This window comes from Garra rufa, chromosome 9 (genome assembly GCF_049309525.1).
Source record: "Garra rufa chromosome 9, GarRuf1.0, whole genome shotgun sequence".
Lineage (NCBI taxonomy): Eukaryota > Metazoa > Chordata > Actinopteri > Cypriniformes > Cyprinidae > Garra > Garra rufa.
In genome coordinates, this window is record NC_133369.1 from 41460895 (window position 1) to 41478520 (window position 17626).

Here is a 17626-nt window from a genome sequence, read left to right on the forward strand (position 1 = left end):
AATTGTTTAATTTATTCTTGGAAAAATGTGCATTTGGATATAAATGATTCGAGGGAAATGAGTAAATTGAGAAAATACGCTCAAATTTACTGGAGATGGAGAACAGAAACCATATGTTGAGCAGACAACACAGAAAAGTTAAGAAGCATTATTTGAGACAAGGGCATTCTAATAAAATAGGCACAGACATGTAGCGGAACTAACTTTACCCTGTGCTGACGTAACTTCCGATTTTTGTGCAAAAGGCTAATTATGCAGAGAAAGCTCCACCAATCCGAAAACCAAAACAAAGCAACCCTGCTGAAAAAAAAAAACAGCTAAAACCAGCCTAGGCTGGTTGGCTGGTTTTAGCTGGTCAACCAGCCTGGTTTTACCTGGTCATAGCTGGTCAGCAGGCTGGTTTAGAGGGGTTTTGGCCACTTTCCCAGCCTTGTCTTAACTGGTCAGGCTGGGAAACCACCAGCTAAAACCAGCCTGACCAGGCTGGGTGACCAGCTAAAACCAGCTACTTCCAGCTTAAACCAGCTGAGACCAGTTAACCAGCCTAGGCTGGTATTAACTGTTTTTTTCAGCAGGGAAATCACAACAAAAAAGCTCCTTACTACACTCTCAAATGAAATGTTTGTGTATATATGCATATTTTGAAACAAACGTATAATAATTCTCTTTATAATATTTGTTTTAATCAACAATTGTATTTCTATGTATCATTTAAAGTTTAATTATGTCCTTCGTAACGCTTCATGGCATCCCCTTATTAACGTAAGGTACACGGTCTCCTCTTGTGTCCAATTTTTTGCTTGAAAACAGTTTGTAATGTTGTAATTTACCTCATCGCTGGACTGGGTGATTTGGTTCATGGCTTTAAGAAAGCAATATTTCGGGTTGGGCACTGTTGCACTCTGATGGAAGTTTTCACCAAGTTACCATGGCAACAGTTCAATTCCAGCAAAATACAATCAATGCATTTATAAATAATTTACATCAGTAAGTGTAGTAACTGCTGTACGACTACCACACTACGGGAACCTGTACATATTTTTAAATAAATGTTTTAATTAATTCTGTCATTAATAATAATTAACAATACTAAAGGAGTAATTAACATGTCTTCATTAATGCTAAGAACACGTGTAATGTTAAACCGAAAGTGACACAATACAATACATGAACATGATATTGTATTTATCCTGAATAAACACAGAAAGAGTGCTGAATGACCTCTACATCCCATATACGTTGACAGTGACGTGATAGTACCGGCAGGCGCCGGGGCCCACGGCTCAGTACACCGGACTGCTCAGCGCCGTGAACTCTCTGGACCTTCAGCGCAAACACATCCTTTATATTTAAGGAAGACAGCTGACAACTTTTGACGCTTGACAGCCAAGGGAGCGTTCTAATTTTACGCGCCGCTCGCTCCAGGGTAAACGGGGTGTGAAAGCCATTACAGAAGTGGAAAAATATGTGTGCTCACCATTTCGATTATCTTGGTTTTCTTTCCTGCTCTCTGTTTTTTGGTGAAAATGTACTGAGCGAACACGACTCCGCCAAACAACGCGCACATAGTGGCGCTTGCCATCGCGCCGACTTTAACCACTGCGTTTCTATCCATGTCCGCTCTCCGGTTAAAAAATAAACCTTGTCGCGCATACACTACGTTTACAGGGTGTGTCAGAACGGTACACAACCACCCTACACTCTATCTGTTTTTGCACTATGTAGTATGTATCATGTCCGCGTTATTAGAGCTGGGTGCATGGATAGAATACCCGGATGATGCCCTACAGTTGTCCAAATGCGAAGTATGCAACCAGAGAAGACTACATAGAAGCCTATATACCACAATGCAATGCGGTCGACTGGACACCGTTGCCTCAAGGGGGCGCTCTTTCTTCAATTTTGTCTGCACGATAGTATTTTTTTACTGCATGCTTCTTATTATAGAAATATTGGTACCTGACTAAATTAACATTCACCAAATAATGGAGAAAACATGATCAAATAAAAATAACTTTATTTTAGCCTCATAATTCTGAGACATATATAGCTGTTACATTATAATTCTATAAGCAGAACAAAAATGTTTTTTGGATTAATAATGTAAAATTTTGTTATAAAAAACTGCAATAGGCCTACATCCAGTTCTTCCAGTTAAGGTTACAAAACCACTTTTTTATGTTTCAACCTTATGTTCACCTGCCTTCCAATAGGCTACTTTCCCCCCACATCAATACACAATCCATACACCATAATAACAAAGCACAAAACAGATTTGTAACAACTTTGTGAATTTATTGTAAAGAAAAAACAGAAAGGATTTCATTGCATAAGCGTTCATACCCTTTTATTTGACACTTGAAATTTAGCTCAGGAGCACTCATATTGTTTGTAAATATTACTACACTTAACTCATCCAAGTGCATACACACAGCAGTAAGAAGTGAGGCAGCCATTGCTCATGTGCCTGGAGAGCAATTGGGGGTTCAGTGCCTTGCTCAAGGGCACCTCAGTCATGGTATTGAAGGTGGAAAGAGCGCTGTTCATTCACAATCTCCACCTTCAATTGCGGGAATTGAACCGGCGACCTTCAGGTTACAAGCCCGACTCTCTAACCATTGGGTCTAACAGCTGAAAATGCATATCAGGGCAAAAACCAAGCCCTGAGGTCAAAATAACTGCCTATAGAGCCCATAAACAGGCTTGCTTCAAAGCAAAGATCTGGGGCAGAGTTCAGAAAAAAATTCTGCTAATGACTATTTGCTTTAAAAGACTTTTCTCATGTTCAGAAAAGTTCTTTGATCGTACTCTCTTTTCAACTTCCATTGCCATTTGCTTCTCAGTTGCATACAATTTTAACCTTTTCTTGGTTCATTCCATGTTTTATAGGCAACCTCAATCTAGCTAATCCTGATTTGCACAGGTGGTATTAAATTAATCGAGTGTATTTTAGTTGAGGACTCCATAGTCCAGGTGTTAGTAATCTGTAGCTACTTAATCTGTGTTTCAGAAAGCCAAGTTTTAAAACATGATTAACTATTCTAGATTAAGGCCTACTCCGGTCTTAATTTAATCTTGGTCCGGGAAACCACCCCATAATGTGGTTAAAATATGAGGATTTTTATTTTTCTTCAGTCCTGGCGTCCATTTGTAGTGGATATGAGAAAAATCGAATAAAAATGAGTTGGCACAAATCTTTTTTTTTTTTTTTTAGACTCATTTATATGTTGGAGAAGAGCAAATCTCAAGCGGACAGTGAAAAAAAATCAGGTCTGAAGTTCTGAATAATCTAATCAGCAGCCAATATGCATACGAATAAGCAACTAGTTAAAGTTAATAGTGTACCCAAACCTAAAATGTTACTAAAACGTCTCTATTTTAAGTTTTTGTTTTAAGTTAAATAAAACGTAATTCATCTACCTCAATGATAGGCTACAAGCAGGTTATCTAATTTTCCAACGTGCAACCTATTTAATAAAGATAATAAAAGCATCTAAATATAAAGTATTAGGTTTTACAGAGATTTGTTCATTTCATGGCAAATATTTTTGCAGGTTACGATTACTCTCATTTGACAACAGGTGTCGTAGTATACTCTGCAAAGTCAATAATCTTCCAAACAATGGTTTCATTCGCCTCCAGGCTTTAGAGTCCCTTTCACAAGTGAGTAAATACAAAAGAACGGATTTTATTATTTGGTTCATAGTGCAAGCCATGGGAGTGGATCATCTTACGTTTGTAGGAAGAAAACGTGCGTTGGTTTGCTTAAGACACTCCCATTACGGAAGAGGGAGGAGATTAAAATCCACACATTTAAGCATCAACTTGTCCGGTTTTGGGCTATCTCCAGAAGAAATTGCTCTTTTACAATGAATTTCCAGGGATACGGTGCACAGGCTCCAGGCGGGGTAGGATTTATCATTTTTTTGTTAATTATATCGATTAACTGATGTACAAGAACATTTTATACAGAACGTTTGGTAAAGCCTGATGTCTAACCTTTAAAGTGTGACCAGAAACTGTGTAATGTTGCCACTGGGTAAACTGTATTAGGCAATAGCTATAATCTTTATTTTACATTGGGCGCTCTAAAATGAAAGTAGCCTATGTTCTATGGCGTTTAAAGCTGCCCTGAAGGGTTAACTTATAGAATAGATATGGAATTTGATTGTTGCTGGTCTTCCTACCCCTCGCTAAACACACCTGGTTTTAGTCATTAGATTAGTACAGTGACCCTTGACCAGAACTGGGTGTGTCTGATGTGTGAGAGACGACTGTAGGTCAGTGGTTTTCATCCTAGTCCTGACCCACAGCATTGCGCATTTTATTTTTCTCTTATCTGACACACTCAGTCAAATTCCTGGAGTTCTCTTTTAATGAAGCTTGTGATCTGCATTTATTGTGTTAAATAAGAAATGCATACAAAATTTGCAGTGCTGTGTTCCTAGGATTGTAAACCATTGTGGTATGTCACTGTGTGGACCTTCCTACAAGTACTTAACTTCAAAATAAAAGTGCCAGCTTAAGAACTAATTAGTAATAATTGGTTGGTGTAAAACCAGTCAGGAAAGCACACACTAGCAAATGTTCAATGAAAAATCCAATTTGTATTTAGATAATTCAGTTGTGTTTATCAGTTCCTCCTATTTGATTTTGTTTCACTTGCATGGTTTTTCTTAGTTAAGTTGAATTGTTAAATTATAAGGGTATGAGGTCTATTATCATTCTAAAACACAGTAGTAATATTTAATTCATTGCTTCATCAAGTGTATAACTTTTTGGATTTTAGCCTAAGATTTTCAACCGCTTTGGCAAAATCACATTTGCCACATTTCCTGTTTGCACGGTTCACTGTTCTATACAGTTCTGCTTTAGAAATAATGAAGAAGTATATTATAATTTTTTTTTTCAAATATATTTTTATGAATACTTTGTGTAGACATGTAAACAAGTATAGATGTACTGTGTACTATGCACTTTACAATATTATTTGCATGATGCAAATTTAAAGCTTGTTTTCAGTCTTCAAGGAATTGTTTACCCAAAAATGAAAATTCTGTCATTATTTTATTACACTGAAAAGTTCCAATTCCAAACTTGACTTTTTTTATATTTCTTTGATATTTTTTTTTAGATTTTTGGTAACCAAACAGTTGTGGCTGTTGACTTCCATAGTATTTTTCCCCATACTTTAAGGTTATTGAGTTCAGCCATGTTCACGGTTATTTAAATGGTACTCTATAAATAAAAATCCTGTTAAATTTATGGTTAAAAAAACAGCAGCTATGGTTGCAAGAAATTCACTATTAAAAAAGTGTGGTAACAGTGATTGATATTACAGGATGCATGTTGGTGCCTGTATATTTAATATTTAAAAACCGTATATTTTATTAAGTGATATAATGTGACCATACCAATTTACTTTAACTACCAAAATCAGCTTTTTTTACTTTATATACTGATAATAATACAGGTAGTAAGATAGTTTCATCATAAGTGGCCTGTCTGTATGACATTGCTGATTCTTAAATCTATAAATGCACAGTACAAAGGGTCAAAATGCCATCAGGGTAGCACAACATTAAACAACTGAGAGAATGTCTGTTTGCAGTTTCAATTTAAATTACACAGTAATTTATTGTTGTAACTTGTTAAAAACCATGCATTTGACAGTGCAAATTGCCTGGATTGGGAGCACCGGGAGAAGTTTCCAGGCCACCCGAATTTATTTGAATATATGTGGGAATATTAGCAGAAATCATACCATGTGTTATACTCACAAGGAGAGTATGCTTGGAAATAATATTTTATGTCTTTGACTGCAATAGCAATAAACTTTGTGCTTTTGGTACTTTTAATATAAAGTCAGAAATATGCATTTAAAATTTACAGCATTTTTTTCTGGGGAAAATTTAAACATCTATTGATGAATCATTACTTGAGCATGTCAAAAAATAAACTCTCTGTAATGAGAATGTGCCTCTCTCTATTACCACCATTTTTAATGGCACTAAAATCAGCTTCTTCCTTCTTTCTTCTGTAGTATCCTGGTGGATTCCCTGGACAGCAGCAGGACCCTCTGTATGGATACTTCGCTGCAGTCGCTGGTCAGGTAAGAGGATGTTTTATTTTATAACTCTAACCCCCCGGTTTCACAGACAAGGCTTAAGCCTAGTCCTAGACTAAATGTAAGTCTGAGCTGTTTCAACTAAAAGAACATTGTTCTGACTGCACATCAGTAATGTTTTTTTTTTCTAAGGCATGTTTATAAAAATTACTTAAATGTCTTAATTGAACTATGGTCTAAAGCGTTTTCCAAAAGTTTTCATCCACACTGAAACGCAGGAAAACATTCAATTCGCCTTACTGCGTGGGTAAAAACTTACAGATGGAACAGACACAATACGTTCTTACGCAATTCTTCTTGTAGGATCATTTTATTTACTGAAATATCTCATCATTCACTGACGCGTCCATTTAGCGCTCATTCATATTTAATCTAAAAGCAGCTGCCCTCGTGTTTTGCTGCAGGAGTCAGGACAGCAACTGTCAGTACATTTTCTGTCATCATTTTAGTAATATGAAGAATGTCCAAGGTAAATCTCTTTAGCAGCAGTGTGACAGTGAGTAGCACATAACAGGCACAATTACCGCTATATCTATTGGTACAATATGTGTCACATGACTAAATATGCGTCATCTTTTTCAAAGGCCTCACTACGAAGTCTACACTACAACGTGAAAACGCCCTGTCTATAAAACCAGACCTAAAAGTTAACTGAGATTGCATAGATTAGTCTATACACATCAGTCTTTCTCATAGAATGGTTAAATTCATTACATGCTACTTGTTTTATTTTGCTGAAAAACTTTCAATGTGTATTCTGTAATATGAATATTATAGAGTTACTGATGTTAAATATGTAAATATAGGTGTATGTTTTTGTTTAGGATGGCCAGATATCTGCAGATGAACTTCAAGCTTGTTTGACTCAGGCCAACTTCTCTGGTGGCTATAGACGTAAGAATGTTCAGATACAGAATGTAAAGAATTTCCCATAATTGTAAACTGAAAAATATTTGCAGATTTGTAACAATCATTCTTTGTCTTGCAGCTTTCAACATTGAGACATGTAGACTGATGATTGGCATGCTTGATGTATCCTTCTCACTCACACTGAAGACCTTTTAGGCAAATTACAATTTTCGAAACAAAATGTATTAGATCTTACCTTTATGCCAACTCTGGTTGTAAGTGAATTGTGGTCATTTCTTGAACTTTTTTCCATAACTTAGCTATTCCTCAGAGAGACATGTCTTGCTCGATGGGCTTCAATGAGTTTAAGGAGTTGTGGGCGGTGCTCAGTGGCTGGAAGCAGCACTTCATGAGCATTGACAAGGACATGAGTGGCACAGTCGACCCACAGGAAATGGGCCAGGCCGTTTCCTCTATGGGTAAAACTTCAGAATCAGTATCTGTTCAGTGCTTATCAGAGAGGTTGGTTTAGGGACCAGTTCTCACCATTAACTAACTGTTAAGACTTTTACAGCAATAAACTCCTAATTTGCCGCTTATTATTAGTTAGTAAGGTAGTTTAAAATTTAGGATTAAGGAATCTACACTGACCGAAACTATAAACGCAACACTTTTGTTTTTGCCCCCATTTTTCATGAGCTGAACTCAAAGATCTAAGACTTTTTCTATGTACACAAAAGGCTTATTTCTGTCAAATACTGTTCACAAATCTGTCTAAATCTGTGTTAGTGAGCACTTCTCCTTTGCCGAGACAATCCAATCTCACAGGTGTGGCATATCAAGATGCTGATTAGACAGCATAATTATTGCACAGGTGTGCCTTAGGCTGGCCACAATAAAAGGCTACTATAAAATGTGCAGTTTTACTGTATTGGGGGTCCGAAAACCAGTCAGTATCTGGTGTGACCACTATTTGCCTCACACAGTGCAACACATCTCCTTTGCATAGTTCAGGGGTCACCACACTCAGTCCTGGAGGGCCGGTGTCCCTACAGAGTTTAGCTCCAACCCTAATCAAACACACCTGAACCAGCTAATCAAGGTCTTAATACAGAGGTCTCAAACTCAATTCCTGGAGGGCTGCAGCTCTGCAGAGTTTAGCTCCAACCAACTCCAACTCACACCTGCTTGGAAATTTCTAGTAATCCTGAAGACCTTGATTAGCTGGATCAGGTGTGTTTGATTAGGGTTGGAGCTAAACTGTGCAGAGTTGTGGGTTGTGGCCCTCCAGGAATTGAGTTTGAGACCAGTGTCTTAATAGGTATACTTGAAACTTCCAGGCAGCTGTGTTGAGGCAAGTTGGAGCTAAACTCTGCAGGATACTGGCCCTCCAGGATCAAGTTTGGTGACCCTTGGCATAGTTGATCAGGTTGTTGATTGTGGCCTGTGGAATGTTGGTCCACTCCTCTTCAATGGCTGTGCGAAGTTGCAGGATTTTGGCAGGAACTGGAACATGCTGTTGTATACACCAACCCAGAGCATCCCAAACATGCTTAATGGGTGACATGTCCGGTGAGTATCATGGCCATGCAAGAACTTGGATGTTTTCAGCTTCCAGGAATTGTGTACAGATCCTTGCAACATGGGGCCGTGCATTATCATGCTGCAACATGAGGTGATGGTCGTGGACGAATGGCACAACATTGGGCCTCAGGATCTTGTCATGGTATCTTTGTGCATTCAAAATGCCATCAATAAAATGCACCCATGTTCGTTGTCCATAACATACGCCTGCCCATACCATAACCCCACCTCCAAACCGCTCACACACACAAAGCCATACATGCTGTCTGCCTTCTGCCCTGTACAGTGAAAACCGGGATTCAACCGTGGAGAGAACAGCTCTCCAAAGTTCCAGACACCATCGAATGTGAGCATTTGCTCACTCAAGTTGGTTACAATGACAAACTGCAGTCAGGTCGAGACTCCAATGAGGACGACGAGCATGCAAAAGAGCTTCCCTGAGAGGGTTTCTGACAGTTTGTGCAGAAATTCTTTGGTTATGCAAACCGATTGTTGCAGCAGCTGTCCAGGTGGCTGGTCACAGACGATCTTGAAGGTGAAGATGCTGGATGTGGAGGTCCTTGGTTGGTGTAGTTGCGCATGGTCTGCGGTTGTGAGGCCGGTTGGATGTACTGCCAAATTCTCTGAAACGCCAATTGGACACTCCCTCAAAACTTGCAACATCTGTGGCATTGTGCTGTGTGATAAAACTGCATATTTTAGGGTGGCCTTTTATTGTGGCCTAAGGCACACCTGTGAAATAATCATGCTGTCTAATCAGCGTCTTGATATGCCACACCTGTGAGGTGGATGGATTATCTCGGCAAAGGAGTAGTGCTCACTAACACAGATTTAGAAAGATTTGTGAACAATATTTGACAGAAATAGGCCTTTTGTGTACAGTCGTGGCCAAAAGTTTTGAGAATTACATAAATATTGGAAATTGGAAAAGTTGCTGCTTAAGTTTTTATAATAGCAATTTGCATATACTCCAGAATGTTATGAAGAGTGATCGGATGAATTGCATAGTCCTTCTTTGCCATGAAAATTAACTTAATCCCGAAAAAAACTTTCCACTGCATTGTTAAGAAGGCTTCAGGGCGTCCAAGAAAGTCCAGCAAGCGCCAGGATCATCTCCTAAAGAGGATTCAGCTGCGGGATCGGAGTGCCACCAGTGCAGAGCTTGCTCAGGAATGGCAGTAGGCAGGTGTGAGCGCATCTGCACGCACAGCGAAGACTTTTGGAAGATGGCCTGGTGTCAAGAAGGGCAGCAAAGAAGCCACTTCTCTCCAAAAAAAACATCAGGGACAGATTGATCTTCTGCAAAAAAGTATGGCGAATGGACTGCTGAGGACTGGGGCAAAGTCATATTCTCCGATGAAGCCTCTTTCCGATTGTTTGGGTCATCTAGAAAAAGGCATGTCCGGAGAAGAAAAGGTGAGCGCTACCATCAGTCCTGTGTCATGCCAACAGTAAAGCATCCTGAGACCATTCATGTGTGGGGTTGCTTCTCATCCAAGGGAGTGGGCTCACTCACAATTTTGCCCAAAAACACAGCCATGAATTAAAGAATGGTACCAAAACACCCACCAACAGCAACTTCTTCCAACAATCCAACAACAGTTTGGTGAAGAACAATGCATTTTCCAGCGCGATGGAGCACCGTGCCATAAGGCAAAAGTGGCTTTTGACCTAAGTGGCTCGGGGACCAAAACATTGAAATTTTGGGTCCATGGCCTGGAAACTCCCCAGATCTTAATCCCATTGAGAACTTGTGGTCAATCCTCAAGAGGCGGGTGGACAAACAAAAACCCACTAATTCTGACAAACTCCAAGAAGTGATTATGAAAGAATGGGTTGCTATCAGTCAGGATTTGGCCCAGAAGTTGATTGAGAGCATGCCCAGTTGAATTGCAGAGGTCCTGAAAAAGAAGGGCCAACACTGCAAATACTGACTCTTTGCATAAATGTCATGTAATTGTCGATAAAAGCCTTTGAAACGTATGAAGTGCTTGTAATTATATTTCAGTACATCACAGAAACAACTGAAACAAAGATCTAAAAGCAGTTGAGCAGCAAACTTTGTGAAAACTAATATTTGTGTCATTCTCTCAACTTTTGGCCATGACTGTACATAGAAAAAGTCTCTTTAAGTCTAGATCTTTAAGTTCAGCTCATGAAAAATGGGGGCAAAAACAAAAGTGTTGAATAAGAACTAATAAACGGACAATATATTTAAATGCATGTTAATAGTGAGACTTGGTACCTAAACTAAAGTGTTACCAATAACTCAACAGTTCATGTTGACTTGAATCTGTATTCTTTGAGCTGAACAGAGAGCTATTGAAAAGCTGTGACTGTGCACCCAAGACTTCCTGAGGAAAGAAACGCTCATCAGTGCTTATTCTGTTCTGAATGATCATGTAGAGAATCTATGGTATCTGTATTTTTGTAAAGACTTTAGATGAGGAGTAGGTTACAATGTCTGAATACATCATCCCAATATTTATTATTCTGCTAGATCCAAGGCCTTCATTTAGCAGTGCTGTGGATGAATGAATAAAACGACAGAATGGGCTTTTTATTTGTGCTCCCTGATGAGAATGCTAAACAGGAAGAAAAACAGTATGGATGCAATTTGATTTCCATCTGGCTAATTAGTGGCAAAGGGTTTAAATGGATGTGAATAAACTGTATTAATGTATTTTTGAAGGTCATGGTGTGTCATGTTTGCAGGGTACAGGCTGAGTCCTCAGGCCATGAACGGCATAATTAAGCGTTTCAGCTCTAATGGGAAGATCTCATTTGATGATTACGTAGCTTGCTGTGTCAAACTGAGGAGCTTGACTGGTAAGTATGAAAAAAATCTTAATGATTTTTTTTTGCCTCCTTAAAATCGGATTGTGAATGCAGATTTCCATTTAGATGAATTATTATGCTGAATTATGGCTGTACCACAAACTGTGGGAGTTATTTCTAGGTTACTACTCTGAATATTTTCTTAAATAATGGAAATAAAAATGTTTTTTTAGTTTGAGAACTACTACAATATACTTACAATGTATGTGCAACAGGCTTTTTTACAATAGCTTTTTAGTGCCATGTTAAAAATGAAAAAAAAAAAAAAAATTACAAGAAAGAAGTCAATGTTTTGAGAATAAAAAAAAAAAAAGCTGAAATGTTTCGAGAATTAAAACATAGCAAATTATTATTTTGAGAGTATCGCCTGCACATGCAAATGGCCCAGATTGGGAGCACCGGGAGAAGTATCCAGAATTTATTTGAATATATGTGGGATCATTAGCAGAAATTATACCATGTGTTCTACTCACAGGGACGATATGCTTGGAAATAATATTTTATGTCTTCGACTGCATTTATTAGGCATATTTGTATTGCACAAACCACCCAATAATAGTAATAAGCTTTGATACTTTTAATATAAAACAAAGGCTTTCGAAATCTGCCAGTTTTATAGCAAAATACAAATAACGTGTCTTGCAATAATGTTTTTCACGATCTTGTGGCAGGACAGATCGCTGTATTCATGTGAATCAGTCGTCTGTTCGATTACAATAAGACATTTGTTTCATTAAATTATACTGTTGTCTTTGTAAAATTCCACCACCTAGTCCACAAAAACATCTGTGGTGTCCAATCTTTCATTCCTCACATTTTTAATTAAAACAACAATAAAACGCTCTAAAGTTTGATGTGGACTCATTACATAAGTTATGTTATTGTTTTTTTTCTGAGGTATATAAGTGATTATTCCCAAGCTGTTTTATTCACAGTATAATACAGTGAATGATTGGAAATAATATTTAAGTTCTTCCATTCATTATTTGTAGCGCATCAGCCACACTGGAATAGCAATCATTTTGTGCTTTGTTGCTTTTAATATAACACAGCACAGCTTTCAAATTCTGTCAGTTTTTCCTCTTTATTTCAAGTTTATTTCAACATCAGAAGAAATGGAAAAAAAAAAAAAACAGTATAGACTAATTAAATGAATGTCTCATTGTAATCAGAATGATGACTGATTTACATACCGCTTAAACTGAGGCGAATACAGCGATCTGTCACGCTACATTAAAGAGTGTGAAAAACACATTATTGTAATAGACATATTGTTTGTATTTCAAAATAAAACTGACAGATTTTGAAAACTGAGACTTGAATATCTCCTGGTGCTCCCAATTTGGGCCATTTGCATGCACAAAATGCTAGAATATACTCTCAAAATATTATAACTCTAATCATTTTGACTCAAAATATTTTGACTTTATTATTATTTTGACGAAGCACTCAGACTTTTTCTTGTAATTGTCGAAATATATCAATTTTATTCGTGTAATTTCAATTTTTATTCTTGTCTTAATCTTATAATCTTAGATTTTTTTTTTTTTTTTTTTTTTTTGTAACATTTCACTAAAATGCAGTTGTAAGCTTTAGTAATCAGGGACAAAAATATTTATTTAAATTAAATTTTATTTTATTTCACACAATTTAGAAAGTTACTTTCCTCACTACACTTCCAATCAACAACACCTCTCTGGAATGTTGTTTGGAATATGTTATTTTTTTTCTTCAGGGCTGTCAATGCATATGATTTTTAATCTTCCAGATTACCATAATGATAATTTGACTTTTGCCAGCATCATTCAAATGAAGTGATTGATTGATTAATTAAATTGATTAAACTAATAAAATAAACTAATAAAGTGAAAAATATTAATGTTTTTACTGCAAAACTGTCTCATGATCAGATGTATTCAGAAAGCGGGACCAGGCACAACAGGGAGTGGCGACATTTCAATATGATGATGTAAGTCAAAACATTACAGAACATACCAAAGAAAAACTTAGGGCAAGAGAATGTATTTTTTTTAATATAATGTCAGTACAATGTAATCTGTAAATCAACATGTAATAGTTAAAGTAAATCAAAAGACTACATTATTTAAAAAAAAAATAAAAATCATCAGAATCATTGGACAAATGCTAATAGTGGACCTCAGTTACAGTGGTAACTCACAGGATTGGGGAACAATGAAAGAGCGTTTTGATGTGATATTATAATCATGGTAAAGTTGTATACTAATAATCTGCTGTTGGTAAGAGTAAAACATTGCAAAACCACTAAAAATCAGCTGATGTGCAAGATCAGGTGTGCAAAATGGATTGCAGGTTTGCTGGTAGGTGTGAGGGACAAAGCATATCACAAAAAGGATGTGGTCAGTGTTTGCTGTGAAAACGTGCTTCACACAGACCATAGTCAAAAAACCCCAGTGCACTCATTATTGAGAAAGTTTAACACATCCTGTTCATCCAGATATAAAACTGAATTTATGGTTTTCAAATGTAGTTACATTGCAAGCCTCTAATATGTGAATTTACAAAGTATATAGTGTTAATTTCAATTATACACCCATACCAACCCAGCTCCAGTTAATTGTTTAGATGGTCTTTAAGTAGTCATGTTCCCAAATTGTGATGCTTTGCAAAATTACTTAGTGGAGAGTTTTATTTAATACATTTATTTAAATATATTACTATTTATTAAACATTAGTGTCTTTATTGCTATTTGACAGTGTTTTTTGAACATTATAAAAACTGATTACTTGTCATTAGTAGATGTAGATGTGTGAAATGATTGCATTTAAAAGTCTTACTAGTATAGATTATTTAATTTTCTTTTTTTGTCTCTCTTTTCACAGTTCATTCAATGCACCATGAGCATCTGAGAGAAGCCTTTGGGTTCGTGAAACTTGCATTTTTAAACAATTTACTTACATGTGCTTTCACTTCATACTTTGACAATATTGAAGTACTTACACAAGCAATGCCTCTACACCAATCTGACCACTCAAAATGTAACATATATCCAAAATGTAACATATATTAACATATATATATATCAAGTCATTGTATCAAAGCAGCTATACAGAAATTCATGATATTAATGTTTATAGTTTCCTAATGCCTTACAGTCGCATTTAGCAGATTATAGTGACAATATATTACAGTATAGCATCATAACCAGCATCTTGTCAGTGCATTTATATTCCCCCTCATACATTTGTTTTTAAACTTGCATGGCCAGTAATGAATACTTTGTCAATATAAAGAGGGCTAAACTTCAGATCTATATGTGAGTGCTCTTAACTGGAAGTAAAATGCTTTATGTATCACCAAAGAATTAATGATACTTGTGTCTGCTCTACTTTTTGACTCTATGCATTGGCTGTTTGAAATGTTTATGAAATCTATTTGAGCATATTTTTATTTACATTGACTTTATTATTTTTAAATAACACCATTTAAGACATTCCCTTTTTGACTTAATAAATGACAACAGAACACTTATCTTTCACCATCTTGTGTAACAAATTCTTTACTCAGACTGGCGAAGATATGAATGTACGTTTTTTCCCCCCCGTGTCTTAGAGTTGGTTATGTACATTTACTGAATGCACTTTTAGAGAACTGTTCACATAGTTCTTTTCCACTGAAGGATCTAAGGATTCTTTGTAGCAACCTGTGTTTTACTTCGAGAGAGCAAATTCATTCATTTGTAATCATTTATCATTGAATTGTTTTATTATTCCTTTAATCATTTATAATGATCATTATAGCCATTTACAGTATCTCACAAAAGTGAGTACACCCTTCACATTTCAGCAACCATTTTAGTATATATTTATGGATATATTTTAGAGTAGTCAATGTGAAGCTTGTATAGATTTACTGTCCCCTGAAAATAACTCAACATACAGCCATTATCGCCCTAAGTGATAACAGCAGTATATTGTTTAACCATGCAAAGCCACATGTCCTTTTCATCATGTTTATTTTTTTTTTTGTCTGCTTGACAGGACCCTACAAAGTTGTGTATCTTGTATTAGAGCAGTTAAAATTTGGTGCTTAAAGTACAATTCTCTCATACTGACCACTGGATGTTCAACATGGCATCTCATGGCAAAGATCTCTCTCAGGATTTGAGAATTAGAATTGTTGCTCTCCACAAAGATGGCCAAGGCTATTAGAGGTTCAGTAACACCCTGAAACGGAGTTACACTACAGTGATCAGGGTCATACAGAGGTTTTCCAAGATCCTCATTCTGTGTGTCAGGTGCAGAACCTGGCTTCAAAAAACGGATGCATGAGTGCTGCCAGCATTGCTTTAAAGGTTGCAGAAGTGGAAGGTCACCTTGTCAGTGCTCAGACCATACGCCGCACACTGCAACAAGTTGGTTTGCATAGGCGTCGTCCCAGAAGGAAACCTCTTCTCAAGCTGGCTCACAAGAAAGCCCACAAACAGTTTGCTGAAGACAACCTGTCCAAGAGCATGAATTACTGGAACCATGTCCTGTGGTCTGATGAGACTATAAGATAAACTTGTTTGGCTCAGATGGTGTCCAGCATGTGTGGCGATGCCCTGGTGAGGAGTACCAAGAAAATTGTGTCTTGCTTACAGTCAAGCATGGTGGTGGTAGCATCATGGTCTGTGGCTGCATGGTGAGTGCTGCTGGTACTGGAGAGCTGCAGTTCATTGAGTGAATCTGCTTTTATATATAGACTTTCAAACATGCGTATAACTAGTGTTGAAGACATACTTGCTCTGGAGTGTTCATGGACCCACTGTGACCATTCCAATATGGTGAACGGCAGCTTATGTATAGTGACCCACAGAAACAGACACTAATAGGGCATCTAGTTATACATATCTACGGGAGCCGTGTTCTTGTGGATTTATAAAATTATGGATGAACCTCTGATGTCACTTGAACTATTTTAACAATGTCCTTACTACCTTTCTGGGCCTTGAACATGTCAGTTGCATTGCTGTCTATGCAGGGTCAAAAAAAAAACAACTAAAATTTCATGAAAAATATCTTCATTTGTGTTCTGAAGATGAACAAAGGTCTTACAGTAATGGAACGGCATGAGGGTGATTAAGTAATAAGAGCATTTGAACTAAACCTTACTTTGCAGACTAGTTATTCTGTTACCAGACAAAACAGATATTTTCTGACAGGATCTGGTATCTGGATATGGATCGGATATTTCTGGCATGGAGGCATGATCTAACTAACATTAAACAGTTTGACCTTGGGACATCAGTTCCAAAATATAACGTTCCAAATTCCAAAATGTCATACATTTTGCAAAATCAACTGATTGTACTGTGAAGGTGTGCAATGTGGGTCATGGTTTGTGGTTTGCTAGTGGGAGTTTGAGGGATAAAACATTTCAAGAAAAGGATGTGGTCAGTGTATGCAGTGGAAAAATGATTGACACTTTGGTCACCGCTTTTTTCTTCCTGATAAAAAAATAGAAATCATTATTGAGAAATATGTACTGTATAACTACTTATTCATTTGGAACATATTTAAAACACACTGTCAATGGGTAAGGCAAGGCAAGGCAAGTTTATTTATATAGCACATTTCATACACAATGGTAATTCAAAGTGCTGTACATAAAAAGGAATTAAAATCACAATAGCATAAAAATTTAAAATAATAATCACAACAATAAAAACAAAATTAAGAACATTTAATTTAAGATGATTTAAAAAAAAAAAAGAAAAAAAGAAAATGATTTCAAATTAATTAATACAGTAAAATGATTATGCATAAAATAATGCAAACTGTTCGGACGTAGCACAGTGCTCATTCAATAAATGCACAACTGAACAGGTGAGTTTTGAGTCTGCATTTAAATGTGGCTAATGTATTAGCACATCTGATCTCTTCTGGAAGCTGGTTCCAACTGCGGGCGGCATAATAGCTAAAAGCGGATTCCCCTTGTTTTGTGTGAACCCTTGATATTACTAACTGACTCGATCCTAGTGATCTGAGTTGTCTGTTAGGTTTATATTCAGTGAGCATATCTGCAATGTATGTAGGTCCTAGGCCATTGAGTGCTTTATAAACAAGTAAAAGTACTTTAAAATCTATCCTAAACATAACTGGAAGCCAGTGTAAGGACCTAAGGACTGGTGTAATATGCTCTGATTTTTTGGTTCTAGTCAGAATCCTGGCAGCAGCGTTCTGTATGAGCTGCAGCTGTCTAATGGT

The 17626-nt window shown here is 36.9% G+C and overlaps 2 protein-coding genes across 2 annotated transcripts in view; one reads left to right on the forward strand and one right to left on the reverse strand.

Annotated features, from left to right (window-relative positions):
* The window catches only part of nt5c3a (5'-nucleotidase, cytosolic IIIA), a 14186-nt gene extending 12502 nt beyond the window's left edge, over positions 1-1684 (reverse strand). Inside the window, exon 1 of the mRNA XM_073847290.1 lies at positions 1478-1684. Within this exon, the coding sequence (XP_073703391.1) occupies positions 1478-1615 (138 nt within the window). The 5' untranslated portion in view covers positions 1616-1684. The remainder of the gene's footprint in view (positions 1-1477) is intronic.
* A 2105-nt stretch (positions 1685-3789) lies between these two features.
* On the forward strand, positions 3790-14916 carry sri (sorcin). The gene is made up of 8 exons (XM_073847238.1): positions 3790-3908; positions 6044-6112; positions 6952-7021; positions 7116-7159; positions 7308-7455; positions 11276-11389; positions 13309-13367; positions 14261-14916. Exons 1-8 carry the CDS (start codon positions 3870-3872, stop codon positions 14285-14287), a joined length of 570 nt encoding a protein of 189 aa, XP_073703339.1. The 5' UTR covers positions 3790-3869; the 3' UTR covers positions 14288-14916.
* Positions 14917-17626: the final 2710 nt, after the last annotated feature.

Bases quoted from the DNA above. Each gene is read 5' to 3' on its own strand.
- sri (XM_073847238.1), top strand. From the start codon at position 3,870: ATGAATTTCCAGGGATACGGTGCACAGGCTCCAGGCGGG. The intron at 6,113-6,951 runs GTAAGAGGATGT...GTTTTTGTTTAG, and splicing joins TCGCTGCAGTCGCTGGTCAG to GATGGCCAGATATCTGCAGA. The intron at 11,390-13,308 runs GTAAGTATGAAA...TCTCATGATCAG, and splicing joins CAAACTGAGGAGCTTGACTG to ATGTATTCAGAAAGCGGGAC.